The sequence below is a fragment of the Nicotiana sylvestris genome, chromosome 2 (genome assembly GCF_000393655.2).
Source record: "Nicotiana sylvestris chromosome 2, ASM39365v2, whole genome shotgun sequence".
In the NCBI taxonomy this organism is placed as follows: Eukaryota; Viridiplantae; Streptophyta; class Magnoliopsida; order Solanales; family Solanaceae; genus Nicotiana; species Nicotiana sylvestris.
The window spans coordinates 42,469,449-42,489,410 of NC_091058.1; the positions used below are offsets into that span (position 1 = coordinate 42,469,449).

The following is a 19,962-nucleotide window of genomic DNA, read 5'->3' on the forward strand; positions in this document are numbered from 1 at the left end:
TTTCCCTTACCCTAAACGTCCTCGACGTCAACTGACAAAACATAAAAAACCCAGCACTTCCCCAGAACACACAGAACCAACAAAATCCTCCTGTACCTCACCAATATGCCACACTTCCTCAAAATCCCAATCCTCCACCAGTACCGACTCCTCCACAACATCATCATCATCCAACCCAGTATCCACAAACCACTACCTACCACACTCCTCAAAACGTACTACAACCTACCCCTGATCCCCAAAACTCAACCAACAACCACCACTATGCCCAAATTCCTGGAGTCCATCAAAGCAACCCCATATATGTGCAAACCATACCTTACACTCCACAAAAGACCTTATACATACCCGAATCCACCGAGAAGGCCTGCTCATCAAGAACATGGCATAAGAGCTCAAGAAGCTTACTAGTCGAGTCCAAGGTGTTGAAGGTGGTAAAGACATCAAAGGTTTTAATTATAAAGATTTATGTATCCAGCCGGATGTAGAACTACCAGAGGGTTACAAACCTCCTAAGTTCGAAATGTTCGATGGAACAGGTGATCCGAAGGTACATTTGAGAACATATTGTGACAAACTCGTAGAGGTTAGTAAAGACGAAAGAATCCGCATGAAGTTGTTCATGAGGAGCCTTATTGGAGATGCCCTGTCCTGGTACATCAGTCAAAACCTGAAGAAATGGGTTAACTGGGCGAGCATGGCGTCAGATTTCATGGATCGGTTCAGGTTTAATACAGAAAATGCATCAGACGTCTTCTACACTCAAAATCTTAAGAAGAAGCCCACAGAAACTTTCTGAGAGTATGCTACTCGATGGAGGTCGGAAGCTGCAAAAGTAAGGCCAGCACTGGAAGAAGAATAGATGAACAAATTTCTCGTCAGAGCTCAAGATCCACAATACTATGAGAGGTTGATGGTCATTGAAAACCATAAGTTCTTTGATATCATCAAACTGGGAGAAAGAATATAGGAAGGAATTAAAAATGGAATGGTGACAAATTTTGAGGCACTACAGGCTACAAACAAAGCCTTGCAGTCAGGGGGTTTCTCTAAGAAGAAAGTAGGCAGTAATGGTAGCCCAAGTTCTGAAGTCTCCCCTCACATACCAAACACCACCCACATATCAGCATTCACCTCCCAGATACCAACAACCCACTGCCACCTACTATACTTATAAAACTCAACCTGCATATTACCACTCACCACCACTAGCTTGCCAAAATTACCAAAAACCCAAACCAAATTTTGACCGTAGACCACCCAGACAAGACACTCCTATTGCTGAACCCATCGATCAGTTGTATGAGAGGCCGAAGGCTGCCGGTTATATCACCCTCATTCCTGCTATTGCTATGGAAAACTCTTCCCAGTGGGTTAATCCGAACAAGACATGTACCTATCACTCGGGCATGAAGGGACATACTATTGATGAATGTCGCACTTTGAATGATAAGATCCAGACGTTGATTGATACCAAGGTTATACAAGCAAAAGAGGCTACACTAAATGTCCGCCACAACCCCCTCCCGGATCATAGAGACGAAGGGGTAAATGTGATCGAAATTGATGAAGATGGGATCTAGAAGGATCAATTGGACTCATTCGTGAAGGGGATGAACCCAAAATACCTCCAGTCACTCTCACACATATTATAGTGCAGATTCAGTCACTAATTGAGGTTGAAATAGCCATGCCAACTTTGTTTTAGGTTAAAGCAACATCGCCCTCTGTCGCACCAACTCTATTTGAGGTGGAAGTAACCGCACCTTTCACTGTGAAGGTAGCACCTAACCCCTTTTATCACCTTAAAGTTATACCCTGGGACTACACTGTAGAGGCAAGAAGAAAAGGAAAAGGGAAAATAGAAGAAAGAAGTACCGCACAAGCTATGACCAGGACCGGTAGGCTTTACAGACCCGAGTATTGGGAGGAACAAGTAAAGAAGCTGCTCCCAAACAGCCTATCATCAAAAGTGGCCCAGACGATCTTTGGAGAAAGGTGAGCAAGAGAATATTCTGTGGTTGATCATCTGAACAAAACCCCTGCTCAAATATCTATTCTGTCACTACTACAGAATTCTGAGGCGCATAGGAATGCATTTATGAAAGTGTTGAACAAAGCTTATGTACCCAACAACATCACTAGCAGAGAAATGACCAACATGGTGGGACAAGTGCTGGAAAGCCACAAGATCACTTTTCACGAAGATGAACTGCCACCCGAAGGGCTGAGTCACAATAGGGCACTGCATATCACGGTGCAATTGGAGGATAAATTCATAGCCAGAGTCCTAATATATGGGGGTTCGAGTCTCAACATTTGTCTGTTGACTACTTTGAAGAGGTTGGGTAAAGGTTTGCATGAGATACGACCAGGAACTATAAATGTGAAAGCATTTGATGGGTCCCAAAGGGCCACGATTGGGGAAATCAACCTGTGTTTGCAGATGAGCCCGACTTGGTTTGATGTTGAGTTTCAAGTATTGGACATATCCGCCACATATAATTTGATGTTGGGAAAACCTTGGATACATGCTACTGGGGTCGTGGCCTCCACTCTACAACAGGTTGTGAAGTTTGAATGGAACCATCAGGAAGTAATCATCCATGGGGATGAGAGTAACCCCATTTACACTAATCAAACTGTTCCAGTTGTCGAGAATTGAAGGAATTTGGTTGGAGAAACATACCATTGCATCGAGCGTGTCAATGCATTTGAGAAAGACAAGTGGTGGAGTAATAAGATTGAAAGCATACTGTTATGGACAGGGTATGAATCCGGTAAGGGTCTCAGCAAGGATCTCTAAGGGATCACCAAACTAATACAGTTAAAGCGTCATGGCACAACTTTTGGGCTTGGGTATGAATACACCTGGCACGAGTATCAGAATTGGTCGCCGCCATGGCATGGTCCTTATTACCCACTTGAGCAACCAATACCACATCTGCACCAGACATTTTAGCAGACTGACGTGATATGGGGATCTGAAGAAGAAGAAGAAGAAGAAGAAGAAGAAGAAGAAGAAGAAGAAGAAGAAGAAGAAGAAGAAGAAGAAGAAGAAGAAGAAGAAGAAGAAGCTTTAGTTGGCCTGAGGAATCTATTTCTAGACAATGAAGACATGGACTGCAATGTAATAGTTGAGGAGGAGGATGAGGAAAACCTTACAATTCAGACCGTGGGAAGGGGAGCTGTTCTCAAGAACTGGACTGTTGCACCGTCCCAGGCCCGTCGAGTTCCTAGGTAGCCTGGAAATTAGCATGATCTATTTTTAAAAGCAATTTTTAGCATTTAAGACATTTTCAGTATTTTGTTTTAGATGCATTTTGTTTTGAAATAATTTGCTCGAGTCATTAAGTCGTACTTGTTTTAATGTTTTAAGATTTATCTAATGCGTTGCTATTTTAGTATTTATTATTATCCTTTACATTTTCTCTCAACAACATTATTATTTATCATGATGAACTGATGACTGTGATATGTAATGAGACAATGCAACATAAGGATAGTGATTCATAGGAAATAGAAGAAGAAGATATAATCCCTAAGGAAATTGTTAGATAGGTGAAAATTTTGAGAACAAGCCTAAGTCAAATTTGGACGAAACCGAGATGGTCAATTTGGGAGATTCTGAAACGGTCAAAGAAACTCACATAAGCATTTATCTGTCACCATCAGAGAAATAAGAGTACACCCGTTTCCTGAAAGAATACAAAGATATCTTGCATGCTCTTATGATGACATGACCGGTTTGAGCATATCTATAGTGTCTCATAAACTACCTACCAATCCGATGTGTACGCCTGTAAAGCAGAAACTCAGAAAGTTCAAGTCTAATAAGAGTCTGAAAATCAAAGAGGAAGTCACCAAGCAGATCAAAGTTAAGGTTCTCAGAGTGGTCGAATACCCTACTTGGTTGGCTAACATCGTGCCAGTTCCGAAGAAGGATGGGAAGGTCAGAGTATGTGACGATTATCGGGATTTAAACAAAGCAAATCCCAAAGACGATTTTCCCTTACCCAATATACACATACTGATCAACAAATGTGCTAAGCATGAACTTCAATCCTTCGTGGATTGCTTCGCGGGATACCATCAGATTTGGATGGATGAGGAAGATGTCGAGAAAACAGACTTTATCACTCCGTGAGGGATGTATTATTATAAAATGATGTCGTTTGGCCTGAAGAATGCTGGAGCCACTTATATGAGAGTCATGACGGATATTTTCCATGACATGATTCACAAAGAAATAGAGGTGTACGTGGATGACGTCATCATCAAATCCAGAAGAAGCACAGATCATCAAACAGACTTAAGGAAGTTCTTTAATTGGCTTCAAAGGTACAATCTGAAACTGAATCCTGTAAAGTGTGCCTTTGGAGTCCCTGTTGGAAAATTTCTAGGTTTCATCGTCAGTCGCCGAAGAATTGAATTAAACCCTTCAAAGGTCAAATCTATCCAAGATTTGCCACCTCCGAAAAGCAAGAAAGAAGTGATGATCTTCCTGGGGCATCTCAATTACATCAGCCGCTTCACAGCACAATCGACCATGATCTGTGAACCAATTTTCAAAATGCTGAAGAAGGATGCTGCAACAAGTTGGACTGAAGAATGCCAAAAAGCTTTCGACAAAATCAAGGAATACCTGTCCACCACTAGTCCTGGTCCCGCCGAAACATGGTAGAACTCTGCTACTCTATCTGTCCGTATTAGATGGAGCTTTTGGTTATGTCTTAGGATAACACGACAAGACGGGGAGAAAAGAGCAGGTCATATACTAGCTGAGTAAGAAGTTCACACCTTATGAAGCTGGAATGCACCTGCTGCGCCTTGACATAGATAGCTCAGAATTGAGGCAATACTTCTGTGCCTACACTACATATCTCATATCAAGGATGGATCCTCTGAAATACATTTTCCAGAAACCCATGCCTACAGGAAAACTAGCAAAATGGCAGATATTGCTGAGTGAATTTGATATTGTCTATGTGACTTAGAAGGCGGTCAAGGGACATGCATTAACAGATCATCTTGTGGAAAATCCTGTAGAAGGAAAATACGAACCACTGAAAACGTATTTCTCCGATGAAGAAGTATCATTTGTAGGAGAAGATATCATTGAAACCTACTACGGTTGGAGAATATTCTTTGACGGGGCTACAAATTTCAATGGAGTGGGTAATGGAACTATTTTGGTGTTAGAGACAGGTCAACATTATCCGATATCCGTCAAACTCAGGTTTTCATGCACAACAATATGGCAGAATATAAGGCTTGCATCATGGGGCATAATTTGGCCATCGACATGAATATCCAAGAATTGCTGGTAATTGGTGATTCAAACCTTCTGGTACATCAGGTTCTAGGAGAGTGGGCTACCAAGAATACCAAAATATTTCCATACCTGTATCACGTGCAAGATCTTATGAAGAGGTTCACAAAGATAGAATAAAACATGTTCCAATAATCCAGAACGAGTTTGTAGACGCACCGGCTACTTTGTCTTCTATGATACAGCATACGGACAAAAATTTCATCGACCCTATTCTAGTAAGAATACATAATCAGCCAACTTGTTGCACTCATGTTGAAGAAGAAACAGATGGGATCCCGTGGTTTCATGATATCAAAGAATACTTGGCAAAAGGAGAATACCCAGAGCATGCAAACCATACTCAAAAGCGCACACTTCGAAGATTATCCAATCATTTCTTCCACAATGGAGGAATTTTGTACAAAAGGACTCCATACCTAGGATTATTATGGTGCGTTGACGCCAAGGAAGCTTCCAAACTGCTCGAAGAGATACATGTTAGAACTTGCATACCACACATGAATGGTTTCGTTTTAGCCAAGAAGATATTAAGAGCACGATATTTTGGATGACTATGGAAACGGACTGCATCAGGTATGTCCAAAAGTGTCGCCAGTGTCAAATAAATGCAGATATGATACGAGTACCACCAAATGAACTCAGTACAACAAGTGCACCTTGGCCTTTTGCCGCTTGGGGAATGAATGTCATCGGTCCGATCGAGCCTGCCGCTTCAAACGGGCACAGGTTCATTTTAGTGGCCATAGACTACTTCACAAAATGGGTTGAGGTTGTATCTTACAAGGCTGTAACCAAGAAAGTCATCGCAGATTTTGTCAGGGATCGTATTGTTTGCAGATTATGGGTACCAGAATCCATCATCACCGACAATGCTGCCAACTTCAATAGCGATTTAATGAAAGCTATGTGTGAAAACTTCAAGATCAAGCATAAGAATTCCATAGCATACAGACCTTAAATGAATGGAGCCGTGGAAGCCGCCAACAAGAACATCAAGAAGACACTAAGGAAAATGGTAGATAACCACAAGCAATGGCACAAGAAATTACCATTCATATTATTAGGGTATCGTACCACAGTCTACACATCAACCGGAGCAACTCCTTACATGTTAGTTTACGGTACTGAAGCTATCATTCATGCTGAAGTCGAAATTCCTTCTCTGAGAATTATACAAGAAGCAGAACTCAGTGACATAGAATGGATACCAAGTCATTATGAACAATTAGCTCTTACCGACAGAAAAAGAATAAATGCGATATGCCATGGTCAACTTTATCAGAACAGAATGTCCAGAGCTTTCAACAAAATGGTTAGACCTAGACAGTTCACACCGGGGCAGCTGGTGTTGAAGCGGATCTTCCCGCATCAAGATGAAGCCAAAGGGAAATTTTCACTTAATTTGAAAGGGCCCTACATGGTTCACAGAGTACTAAGAGGAGGAGCACTCATACTTGCAGAAATTGATGGAGAAATTTGGCCAAAACCTATTGTCACACCTCCTTTTTCCGCACCCGATGGGGTGCAAGGGAGTTTTTTCCAATTAAAGGACAATCGAAACGGGATTGGTTTATTTATTTCAGAGTCGCCACTTGGGAGATTTATGGTGTCCCAAGTCACCAATTTTAATCCCGAATCGAGGAAAAGAATGACTCTATATTACAGTCTGCGTACCAGAAATCTGGATAAGGAATTCTGTTAACCCGGGAGAATGTGTTAGGCATTCCCGAGTTCCGTGGTTCTAGCACGGTCGCTCAACTGTTATATTCGGCTTGATTATTTGATTTTATACAAATATGAACTTATGTGCAAATTTTAACTTTCACCGCTTTCATAATTATTATTATTTTTACAAGGAATTGCAACGTCGTGAAAACATACCTCGAATCATGTTACATCAATGTACACGTGATTGTTGACATATCTCGACTCGGTTGAGATTTGGATTTGGGTCACATAAATGTGCACCCGAGTTAAGGAAAATAAATTATTAAAGGCGCGCTTAAAGCAACTAGCGTATTGTTATTTTGGGGAAAAGCCATGAAATTCGCTAAACGGCATGTCCCGAATTCTAAGTATTTTTATGTATATACATTTAGAGAGCCCCGCACTTTGTACATCTTTGTTTGTCGAGGCTCGTCTCATTCCTTATGAAAAGAATTTGCAACGTCATGGAAATGCATCTCAGACCACGCCACAATCAATGTACCCGTGGTTAGAGACACATTTCGATTCCGTTGAGATTTGGATTTGGGTCACATAAATGTGCACCCGAGTTTAAGGAGATAACATTATTAAGTACGCGCTTAAAGAGACTATCGCGTTATTATTCTGTGAGGGCCGTGAGATTTGCTAAACGACCCGTCCTGGAAACTGAATGCTTCGATAATATACATTTAACGAGGGCCCCGCAGCTTGTGCATTTTTATTTGTCGAGGCTCATCTCGTCTTTATTTTAAAAGGATATCCTATAGCAACTACGTTTCTTGTCGCATTTGTCTCTACTAATTGAAAGAGGAGATAATCCTAGTTAATCATATGCTTGCAGGTCATTTATAGCAGGATTCAGAATGCTTAAAAAAATCAGAAACAAGGCTGCGCCCCACAGACAAGCGATCGAATCTCATGGGCCCAAACCCAGTTTGTGCGGGATTGGCCAGGCTTGGGCCACTGATTTTCTGACGAGGCCTGCTTGGTCTGTTTCAACTTGGGCTCGACCTTCGTGAGGTTGAGACCGTAAACTCGTGTTCTTTGTTTTAAAGGTGTGGTTTATCCATTATAATAAGGTAGTTTATCAAAAAGAAATGAACTTAGCTAACAATGGATAGCTTCGTGCTTGGCATGTATTAGAGAATATGCTACACGATTAGACTAAGTCTAAGATACAACCTAATGCATTGGGAATACTTTTACCTAACAGCATACATATACGAACTAACATTCAATCACCATGCATTGATATCTACTAGGCGTGCAAGCTACCATCAGTATCCAAACAAAATGTAAACTATGATACATTACATGATATTCAATATAATAGTCTATGTATAAAAAAACGTCTTCAAATCTTCTCTTTTGTATTCATGCTCAACTTTCAAGTTACATTGATGTTGTTAATCGTGTACCTGGTATAGAGGACAAGAAGAAGGGAATGATCAGCTGGGCAGTATGCAATAAACACAGCAACAGCAGATACACAGCGACAACACAGTAACAAACCAACAACCACAAGTGTTTTCCACAGTCCACAGACAACCAGCAACAGTTTCCAGAACAAAGAAAACCAGCAGATGGTCGAGCACCAAACAAGTAATCCCAGAAAAGAGTAATAAGATGCAGCCAAGAAAAACCAGAATGTTCGATGCAGTAACAGCAGAAAATCAATAACCACAAAAGCTCAGCAAACAGCCAACAACAATCAGCAAAGACAGCTTGAACAACTTGAACTCTTACACAGTTTTCAAATGATACTCATTCACATTATTCTGAAATCTCTTTCTGTTTTGTTTTTTTTTTCTGAAGACTCCAAGTCCAGCCCTTTTTAAGTTCTGAAATGGCCTATTTATAAGCCAAACAACCAGTGCAATCAAGCTGCCTGGATTCTGCCAATTTGCAGACTGCCCATACCTCTTAAATCCCATGCCTAGGCATCTTTTGATGCCAGCCATTTTGTTCCCCACGCCTGGCTTTTTCTTTAATCAAGAGTTATGGGTTCATTTAAGTATTCATTTTAAACCTCATACTCTTGTGTCTTGTTCCCCATTGGTATTAGTTTAATCCCAAATTAGTACCCTACTTGTCAGCTCATTAAAAACTAAGCCTTTCTGTTCTTTTCGAACCCCAGACTACCCTTGTTAAGCCTTGATTATTACTGCCCTGCCCATTGCAGCATCAGGGCATTTTGAACTCATGAAAGTTCAAATTCAGGACTGCCCTGGACTGAACCTTTTCAGTCATTTTTGCAATGCAAACAAACTCATTTCAGATGATGACGGGCATTCAGTCAGTGACAAGGTTCAATTAGTCATGTGAAATTATTAGCTCATTTGATCCATTAGTTATAGAAAACTAATCGACGACGCTTATTGAGTCGACTATACTAAATATAACAGGTAATAATCAGTCGCTCATATAAACAATACGTACAGGGTCCCAAATGACTTCAAACATCTTTTGTTCAACTACTGGGAACCTATATGAGTTAATTAATTTGACGATTAATCTAATTGACGAGCATGTATATCACAGAGTACATTCAGAACACAAACAGAAAATAATTGACCAAATAAAAAGGTCTTTGACAGAGATGGAAGAAATCAGGAAAAATAACAGATAATAACAAACAATCACCACAAATCATGCTGACAACTCAATCAAAACAAAGAAAAGAGAACACTTACTGGAAAAATTTAAACCAAACTGACCCAAATCTGACTCAACTTTGACCATTTGAGGCCGAACAAATTTTAACCAGGGTGTTCTCACATGAGAACACCTTGGTTAAGGTCCATTAGACCTCAAACCCCTGTCAAGATCGGCCGGATTCCCCAGGTGCATGTGTTCTGAGCTCTGGATTTTCAGATCTGTTTTTTTAGAAGTTGTGGGTAGATTCGGACCAAACCAAGCTTGGTTTGGTCACGAGGAGGGTCAGGGGAGTGTCTGGTATGAAGATGGGGTGGTTTGGTATAGATCTAGCTTTGTCTCGAATCTTCAAATCCAGATTCGAGACGATGGAAGGTGATTCGAGGTACATGGCTAGTGGATTCGTGCTCGGGGTGGTTGGATGTATCGGTGGTGTGAAGGGGGTGGTCACCGGCGTTCATGCCGCCGGGTTCTGGTGAAAGGGATATCAGGGCGGCATTAGGGTTTGGGGGGTTTCAGGGCTTGGGGAAGGAGACGAGTGAAGGGTGGGGTTCGGATAGGGGGCGTGGGGTGTGAGGGAAAGCTTATATACGGAGTAGGGGATTGGATCTGAGCCGTTAGATCAGATGATCTCAACGGCTTGGATCTGATGGTGAGAAATGAGACGGGGTCGTTTGACATTTACACGGGGTTGTTTGGTTTAAGTGAGGGGCTGGGCTGAACCGGTTATTGGGTCGGGTTATGTTAAATGGATCTGGGGGTGTGATCCTGGCCGTCGATCCACTTGAGATCAACGGCCCAGCTTAGACGGGACAGAACGACACCGTTTGGACCGTGTCCGGGTAGCCTGTGTTTGGGCTGTTTCTGGGCCTTAATATTTTGAAACAAATAGGTCCAATCCGATTTTTCTAAATAATTTGCACTCTTTTCCTTTGTTTTCTACTTTTAAAATACAACTAAATTAAAATGAGTTTAAAAACACACATTAATCAACACTTAACACAATTATCACACACATATTACAAATTCTTTAAATGATTAAATCACAGCCTAAAATAAAAGACGCATATTTTGTGAATTTTCTTTTAATGACTGAATTATGGCTTAATTAACATGACATACATATTTTGTATTTTGCTTGATAAGATAAAAATGAAAAATGGACAGAACCACGAGCGACTACCAGCATATATCACGTAAAATCAAAAATTGTACAACGAGGAATCAATGATTGTATTTTGGAGTGGTTGTCCGTGGAGCAAAAATCACGTGCTTACAGCTGCCCCTCTTTGCCCGAAGACACGAAGGGTTTTCGCGCAAAGATAAAGCGGGCGATTTTTTGCTCGTCTGAGTACTCCGTGTGAAGCATTTTTTTTTAAAAGATTTGACCGAACCTTTGCTTCAGAGGTTTCCTACATATCCTGGGCTGAACAGGAATCATGTCAATGTAGTTCGGGAAATTTTGGTAGCTGGGACTACCGTGTGACTGTAGTGCTCGCTGCTGTTGTGCGTTGTTGCATGCTGCTGTAGGATGCTACTGCTCACTGATCTCCTTGTTACATTGTTCTTGAAAGGAAAAACAAGAAGCTAAGCTAAAGTATGAGATCTCATCTATCTTCAACTTGTTCTTGTTGCTTTGCTTTCTTGTCAGCTAACGCTTTCCTCTGATGCCTTTATTTTGCGAACTTGGGAGATGATGCTGGTCCTTCGCCTTTTCTGAATGCCAGTTTTCATCACTTTGCTTGATCTGCTGGGAACATGGCCCTCTTCTTTAAACCTTCCAATGGTTTCTTCAGTGGTATCACAGTTTGTTATGTTGGGCGTGCTATAACGTTCCCAAACTGCTTCTTTTGAGACGCGTTCCTTCTTCCTTTTGAATCGCGCTTGCTTTTGCAGCCTTCTGCTTCTTGGCGCTGGGGATTTTGTTGTTTCCTGCTTGGGGATCTCTGTTGTAACCTTCCGTCTTCAGGTGGGGTTACCGATTCCAAAATCTAGAGCTAAAAGTATTCCCGCATTTTACTGGTGGGAGACCTATAACTTAAATGTATTCCCGCATTATACTGGTGGGCGACCTAGAACTTAAATGTATTCCCGCATTATACTGCTGGGCGACTTAGAACTTAAAAGTATTCCCGCATTATACTGGTGGGCGACCTAGAACTTAAAAGTATTCCCGCATTATACTGGTGGGCGACCTAGAACTTAAATGTATTCCCGCATTATACTGGTGGGCGACCTAGAACTTAAATGTATTCCCGCATTATACTGGTGGGCGACCTAGAACTTAAATGTGTTCCCGCATTATACTGGTGGGCGACCTAGAACTTAAATGTATTCCCGCATTATACTGGTGGGCAACCTAGAACTTAAATGTATTCCCGCATTATACTGGTGGGCGACCTAGAACTTAAATGTATTCCCGCATTATACTGGTGGGCGACCTAGAACTTAAATGTATTCCCGCATTATACTGGTGGGCGACCTAGAACTTAAATGTATTCCCGCATTATACTGGTGAGCGACCTAGAACTTAAATGTATTCCCGCATTATACTGGTGGGCGACCTAGAACTTAAATGTATTCCCGCATTATACTGGTGGGCGACCTAGAACTTAAATGTATTCCCGCATTATACTGGTGGGCGACCTAGAACTTAAATGTATTCCCGCATTATACTGGTGGGAGACCTAGAACTTAAATGTATTCCCGCATTATACTGGTGGGCGACCTAGAACTTAAATGTATTCCCGCATTATACTGGTGGGAGACCTAGAACTTAAATGTATTCCCGCATTATACTGGTGGGCGACCTAGAACTTAAATGTATTCCCGCATTATACTGGTGGGCGACCTAGAACTTAAATGTATTCCCGCATTATACTGGTGGGCGACCTAGAACTCAAATGTATTCCCGCATTATACTGGTGGGCGACCTAGAACTCAAATGTATTCCCGCATTATACTGGTGGGCGACCTAGAACTTAAATGTATTCCCGCATTATACTGGTGGGCGACCTAGGACTTAAATGTATTCCCGCATTATACTGGTGGGCGACCTAGAACTTAAATGTATTCCCGCATTATACTGGTGGGCGACCTAGAACTTAAATGTATTCCCGCATTATACTGGTGGGCGACCTAGAATTTAAATGTATTCCCGCATTATACTGGTGGGCGACCTAGAACTTAAATGTATTCCCGCATTATACTGGTGTGCGACCTAGAACTCAAATGTATTCCCGCATTATACTGGTGGGCGACCTAGAACTCAAATGTATTCCCGCATTATACTGGTGGGCGACCTAGAACTCAAATGTATTCCTGCATTATACTGGTGGGCGGCCTAGAACTTAAATGTATTCCCGCATTATACTGGTGGGCGGCCTAGAACTTAAATGTATTCCCGCATTATACTGGTGGGCGACTTAGAACTTAAATGTATTCCCGCATTATACTGGTGGGCGACCTAGAACTTAAATGTATTCCTGCATTATACTGGTGGGCGACCTAGAACTTAAATATATTTGAAATTGTTTCCCCGTTCCTCCGAGAAAATTTTTGACAATTGGCAGAAAATTTTCTGCCCCGGTTTTTGGTGACTTCCCTGGCGTTGCATCTTGCTGCCATCATCAATCCTTTGTTTTCCTGCAGCAGACAAAAAGGATTTAATTAGTTTTAATCGTGGTGGTAGAGGTTGCCCTTCCGGTGGATGATTTTTCCTCTCTTCCCCTTTTCTTGCTCTATGTCCCCATAATTGGTTTGTGGACAAAATTGCCTGCTGGGGGTCTCTAGCCTGCTGGGGCTGGTTTTCAATTTGTTCCCTTTTCTGCTTTCTCTTTAAGCACATGTTGTGGGAATCTGCTTTTACTCCCGAAACCATTCCCTTTGGAGCTTACTTCCTCCAAAACTGCGAGGCACGATCATTGCATTGCCTAGGGCCGGCTTTTAAGACTGTTTGTGTTATCCTGCATTGGATGAATTCCCCTTCGGTCTCTGGTAGTTAGCTTTGAAAAATCATTCTCAAGACAAATTTTTAGGAAGAGAAATAAAAAAATAGGAAAGGAGAAAATCTTTCTGAACCAATATTTGGTGGGAGAAGAAACTCAGAAGAACTTATCTGGAGGACATGACTGGTCCTCGTGATCATGACGTGCACCATAGATTCCCGACCCAGTCTATTTGTATCAATCGATTTGCCCGATGGTCTGACTTGCTGGGGATGATAAATGACTGTCCACTTCGTTGCGAATGTGGTCGCTTTTTTGTTGATCTATCTTGTCGCCTCATAGTGCCCTCCGAGGGGTTTTCACCAATGAGACTCTCTCTTTTCTCTCATCTCCCGGCGCCTTATGGTGCCTGTGAAGGTTTTCGCCAATACGACTCTCTCATTTCATATCTCTCATCTTACGTCGCCTTTCGGTGCCTGTGAAGGTTTTCACCGATAAGACTCTCTCGTTTCATATCTCTCATCTTACGTCGCCTTTCGGTGCCTGTGAAGGTTTTCACCGATAAGACTCTCTCATTTTATTTCTTCATTGAAGAATCGGGTGTTATCGATACGACCCTCTCTTCTGGAGATCCCTTTGACCATCAATTCAATCCAAGTCTTATGATCTCTTCTTTGCTGGGGATTGGTGTATTATTCTCGGCTTTATTTGTCTGACTTGGCATCTCTTGAATATTGATCGGGAGGTCTTTTGGACGTCGATGTTGGTTTTGGTGTGGGGCTAACGAAAGGCTATAAAAATGAAAATAATTTGATGGGTGATGTGCTACAACTTTGGAATCAAACCTTTGTTTGAACTTAAAACATAACCTCTGCCCCAGTTTTCTTGCTTGGGGTATTTTTTTTATTTTATTTTTATTTTTTTATTTTTTTTTTGTTTTTTACACTTATGTTGTGCTATGTGCGTTAGCACACTGTGCCTATTATGCACACTATGTACATTATGCATCCTATATTCACTATGATGCATACTATGACCGAGTCGTGAGGCGCCTACGTATCCTCTTTGAGGAATCAGGTCAAACGTAGTTCCCACGGTTTTGCATTTCTTATGATTTTTATCTTCTTTTTCTTTTTCCTTCTTTTCATTTTTTTTTCTTTTCTTTTTCTTTTTTTTCATGTCTTTTCCATTAGTGATTCCAAAAGAGGGGTATGAAAGAATAACTTAAGGCTCAAAGGGGGAAGCAAGGGTTAAAAGTGTTTGGATAGAAGAAAGAATTGCCTCCGTCATCTCATTATCCAATAAATGCCAAATACAAACAAATAAACCAAAAATTGCCATAATTAAAGAAATTACGCATAATATCTCTTGAACTGCATCTGAATTGATAGCCATGTCGACACATCTACCTTCGACATCTGTCAAACACAAAGCACCGTTGGACAATACTCTGGTCACGATATAAGGCCCTTGCCAATTTGGGGCGAATTTGCCTTTTGCCTCGACCTGATGTGGGAGGATCTTCTTCAATACCTGCTGCCCTACTTCAAACTTCCTGGGGCGCACCTTCTTATTATATGTTCTTGCCATTCTCTTCTGGTACAGCTGACCATGGCACACTGCTGCCAATCTTTTCTCATCTATCAGGCTCAACTGTTCCAATCGAGCTTTGACCCATTCATCATCATTAATCCCGGCCTCAGCGACAATTCGGAGGGACGGAATTTCGACTTCCGCTGGTATTACGGCCTCATTTCCGTATACCAACAAATAAGGAGTTGTGCCTATGGAAGTCCGGACAGTAGTGCGGTAACCCAACAAAGCAAAGGGTAATTTCTCGTGCCATTGTCTGGATCCTTCCACCATCTTTCGCAGTATCTTCTTGATATTCTTATTGGCTGCTTCGACTGCTCCATTCGCCTTGGGACGATATGGGGTGGAATTGCGGTGTGTAATCTTGAATTGTTGGCATACCTCTCTCATCAGGCTGCTATTAAGATTCGCACCGTTATCCGTGATGATCACTTTTGGGATCCCAAATCTGCAGATGATATGGGAATGGACAAAGTCCACCACTGCCTTTTTGGTTACTGATTTGAAGGTTTTAGCCTCAACCCATTTGGTGAAGTAATCAATGGTCACTAGAATGAACCTATGACCGTTGGATGCTGCCGGCTCGATGGGCCCAATGACATCCATGCCCCATGCCACAAACGGCCAGGGTGCTGACATCGTATGTAACTCTGTTGGCGGAGAATGAATCAAATCTCCATGTATCTGGCACTGATGGCATTTCCTCACGAAAGTGATACAGTCGTGTTCCATGGTGAGCCAATAACACCCTGTTCGAAGGATCTTTCTTGCCAATACATATCCGCTCATGTGTGGCCCACAAACTCCAGCATGTACCTCTGCCATAACCGTCGTTGCTTGACTGGCATCTATGCATCTCAACAATCCCAAATCCGGGGTTCTTTTGTACAATACTCCTCCGCTGAGGAAGAAACCATTCGACAAACGCCGAAGGGCTCTTTTTTGGTCTCCAGAGGCATGTTCTGGATATATCCCCATTCTGAGGTATTCCTTGATATCATGAAACCAGGGTTCGCCATCTGCTTCTTCTTCTATGGCATTGCAGTAGGCGTGCTGATCACGGACCTGGATGTGTAGAGGATCAACATACATTTTGTCAGGGTGGTGCAGCATTGATGCTAAGGTGGCCAAGGCATCCGCAACCTCATTGTGAACTCTCGGGATGTGTTTGAACTTCACCGATCGAAATTGCTTGCTCAGATCATGCAAGCATTGTCGGTATGGTATGAGTTTTAGATCTCGTGTTTCCCATTCTCCCTGAATTTGATGTACCAAGAGGTCCGAGTCTCCCAAGACCAAGACGTCTTGGACATCCATGTCAGCAGCCAAGCGCAGACCCAGAATGCAAGCCTCATACTCGGCCATATTGTTGGTGCAATAGAAGCGTAGTTGAGCCGTAACAGGATAATGCCGTCCTATTTCAGAAATGAGTACTGCTCCTATTCCAACCCCTTTCGCGTTTGCAGCTCCATCGAAGAAAAGCTTCCAACCCGGTTCCTCAGGTAATTCCAACTCATTTGTATGCATTACCTCTTCGTCAGGAAAATACGTTCTTAAGGGCTCGTATTTTTCATCAACGGGATTCTCCGCCAAATGGTCTGCCAGCGCCTGGGCTTTCATGGCCGTCCTCGTCACATAGACGATATCAAACTCTGTGAGCAGAATTTGCCACTTTGCCAACCTTCCCGTGGGCATAGGTTTCTGAAAGATATACTTCAATGGGTCCAAACGGGATATGAGATAAGTAGTATACGAAGACAGGTAGTGCTTCAACTTCTGAGCTACCCAAGTTAGGGCACAACATGTTTTCTCGAGTTGAGTGTACTTGACCTCATGTACTGTGAATTTCTTGCTAAGATAGTAGATGGCCTGCTCCTTCCTTCCTGTGTCATCATGTTGCCCCAATACACAACCAAATGAATTTTCCAAGACCGTTAGGTAAAGAATTAAGGGCTTCCCAGGCTTTGGCGGGACCAATACGGGTGGATTGGACAGATACCCTTTGATTTGGTCGAAGGCCTCCTGACACTCTGCCGTCCAACCTACCGCAGCATCCTTTCTCAGCAACCGAAATATGGGCTCACAAGTTGCTGTGAGTTGGGCGATGAACCTGCTGATGTAATTGAGTCTACCCAGCAAACTCATTACCTCTGTTTTGTTCCTTGGCGGTGGCAAATCTCGGATGGATTCAATTTTGGATGGGTCTAACTCAATCCCCCGTCGACTGACGATGAATCCTAGCAGCTTTCCTGATGGAACCCCGAATGCGCATTTGGCCGGGTTGAGCTTGATATCATACCTTCGGAGTCTTTGGAAAAATCTCCTTAGGTCTGCTACATGGTCTTCCTGACGCCAAGATTTGATGATCACATCATCGACGTACACCTCGATTTCTTTGTGTATCATGTCATGAAACACAGCAGTCATTGCTCGCATATATGTTGCCCCGGCGTTCTTCAATCCGAACGGCATTACCCGATAGCAGTAAGTTCCCCATGGCGTAATAAACGCTGTTTTTTCCGCATCTTCCTCGTCCATTAGGATCTGATGATAACCCGCATAGCAATCTACAAAGGATCCGATCTTGCGCCCCGCGCAATTATCGATCAAGATATGGATGTTGGGCAATGGAAAATTGTCCTTGGGACTTGCTTTGTTGAGGTTGCGGTAGTCGACGCACACCCTGATTTTTCCATCCTTCTTTGGGACTGGTACCACATTGGCCAACCACTCGGGATATCGAGTGACCCGAATGACCTTCGCTTGCAACTGCTTAATCACTTCTTCTTTGATCTTTACACTCATTTCTGTTTTAAATTTCCTTAGTTTTTGCTTGACCGGAGGGTATGCCGGGTCAGTGGGCAATTTGTGAACCACTAAATTGGTGCTTAATCCAGGCATATCGTCATATGACCATGCAAAAACATCTTTGAATTCCATGAGGGTTTTGATCAATTCTTCTCTGACATTCGGCTCAATGTGGATGCTAATTTTGGTCTCTTGGACGTTATCAGCGTCTCCTAGATTCACAGCCTCAGTGTCATTTAGGTTAGGCTTGGGTTTCTCTTCAAATTGGCACAGTTCTCGGTTTATCTCTTCGAAGGCTTCACCTTCGTCACATTCAGATTCATCATCACAAACGACCTCTTGCATCATTGAGTCGGATTCAGATTGATTTATTAGACTAGGTCGAAGATCCGCTGTGCATGCCATGTCATTAGAACCAGTAAAAAGAGAACTGTTCAGAAAGAAAAAGAACAAAACAAAATTAAAATGGGACAAAAGAAAAGAACTTTATTAAACTTGCGGGATAAAAGGGTTCACACTTTTACAAAAACGAAAGTAAAATTTGGATTACACCCTTGAATAATCCGGACAAAACAAAACACACAAAACATAAATCAAAGCCTACTACCAAGACTCCCCTCGGACAGGAAGAGGAGTAACTGTCCAATTGTTGGTCTTGGCCTCAGGCCCCACAAACTGTATCTCTGCTCTGCTGGAACCTTCTCCAGCTTCCACCATACTGACATCCGCGAATAGCCTTTCAAAACTCTGATTCAGGTCCTCATTGATACCGATCAACGGTCCTAGAATCTTTAGGTTGGGAACCTTCTCCAGCTTGCTTCCTATCTGCTGCGGTTGGTTTGAACCCCAATCCGAAAGTTTCCAGATTTTTAGGTAAGGTGACAGGTTGGACAATCCCTTGAAGCTCGACTCCCAGGCCTTTTCCTGGCACAAATCCATTACCCAGCATTTCTGAGACCATCATGACTGTTGCGGCAGCTACCCTAGAGTGCGGGATGATTTCTCCTTCAGAAATTTTGTTGGCCGACCCTGTGTCGAAAATCTGGTAGACCCAAGGACCTTTGTCATCAGCGGTCTCTATGAAAGGTACAATGGCTCCGCCCCTGGTGCACGTTGTATCCTCGCCGTGTAACACGACCTCTTGCCTTTACCACTCGAACTTCACCATCTGATGTAGGGTGGAGGGCACCGCCTTGGCTGCATGAATCCATGGTCGTCCTAACAGCAGGTTGTAAGATACTGTGGCATCTAATACCTGGAATTCCATGGTAAACAGGACTGGGCCGATGATCAGTTCAAGTACAACATCCCCCACAGTGGCCGTTCCATTTCCGTCAAACCCTCAGACACAGATACTGTTCTTGTGGATCCTTCCGTGGTCGATCTTTAACTGGTTCAAGGTAGATAGTGGGAAAATATTGGTGCTTGAGCCGTTATCCACCAATACTCGAGTTACCACCGAGTCTTCACATTTGACAGCTAGGTATAGAGCTTTATTATGCTCCGTACCTTCCACCGGCAGGTCATCATCTGAGAATGTTACCCTGTTCACCTCGAAAATCTTGCTGGCAATGGTTTCCAGGTGGTTTACAGAAATCTCACTGGGTACATGAGCTTCGTTCAATATCTTCAACAGGGCCCGACGATGCTCCTCAGAATGGATCAGTAATGACAACAGTGAGATCTGGGCCGGTGTTTTTCTCAGCTGTTCGACCACAGAATAGTCTTGTACTTTCATCTTCCTCAGGAACTCTTCAGCCTCTTCTTCGGACACAGGTTTCTTGGTTGCAACTGGGTTGGTTCTTCTTAGCTCCACCGGAGCAAAACATCGACCTGATCGAGTCAGCCCTTGCGCTTCACAACTGACTTCTTCCACCTGTTTTCCTTTGTACATCACCACCGCCTTTTCATATTTCC

General features: G+C 42.7%; 2 protein-coding genes across 2 annotated transcripts; both read left to right on the plus strand.

Annotated features, from left to right (window-relative positions):
- The first annotated feature begins 2,152 nt into the window (after positions 1-2,152).
- LOC138884401 (uncharacterized) lies at positions 2,153-2,665 on the plus strand. The gene has a single exon (XM_070165609.1). The coding sequence runs from the start codon at positions 2,153-2,155 to the stop codon at positions 2,663-2,665; it is 513 nt and encodes a 170-aa protein (XP_070021710.1).
- Positions 2,666-6,293: 3,628 nt separating this feature from the next.
- LOC138884404 (uncharacterized) lies at positions 6,294-19,435 on the plus strand. Its single transcript, XM_070165617.1, has 2 exons — positions 6,294-6,764; positions 19,322-19,435. The coding sequence occupies exons 1-2, from the start codon at positions 6,294-6,296 to the stop codon at positions 19,433-19,435; spliced, it is 585 nt and encodes a 194-aa protein (XP_070021718.1).
- Positions 19,436-19,962: the final 527 nt, after the last annotated feature.

Excerpts from the sequence above, each read along its gene's own strand:
- LOC138884401 (XM_070165609.1), top strand. The coding sequence starts at position 2,153 with ATGACCAACATGGTGGGACAAGTGCTGGAAAGCCACAAGATCACTTTT.
- LOC138884404 (XM_070165617.1), top strand. The coding sequence starts at position 6,294 with ATGAATGGAGCCGTGGAAGCCGCCAACAAGAACATCAAGAAGACACTA. Across the intron at positions 6,765-19,321 it reads GGCCCTACATGGTTCACAGA|GACTGGGCCGATGATCAGTT; the intron begins GTACTAAGAGGA and ends CATGGTAAACAG.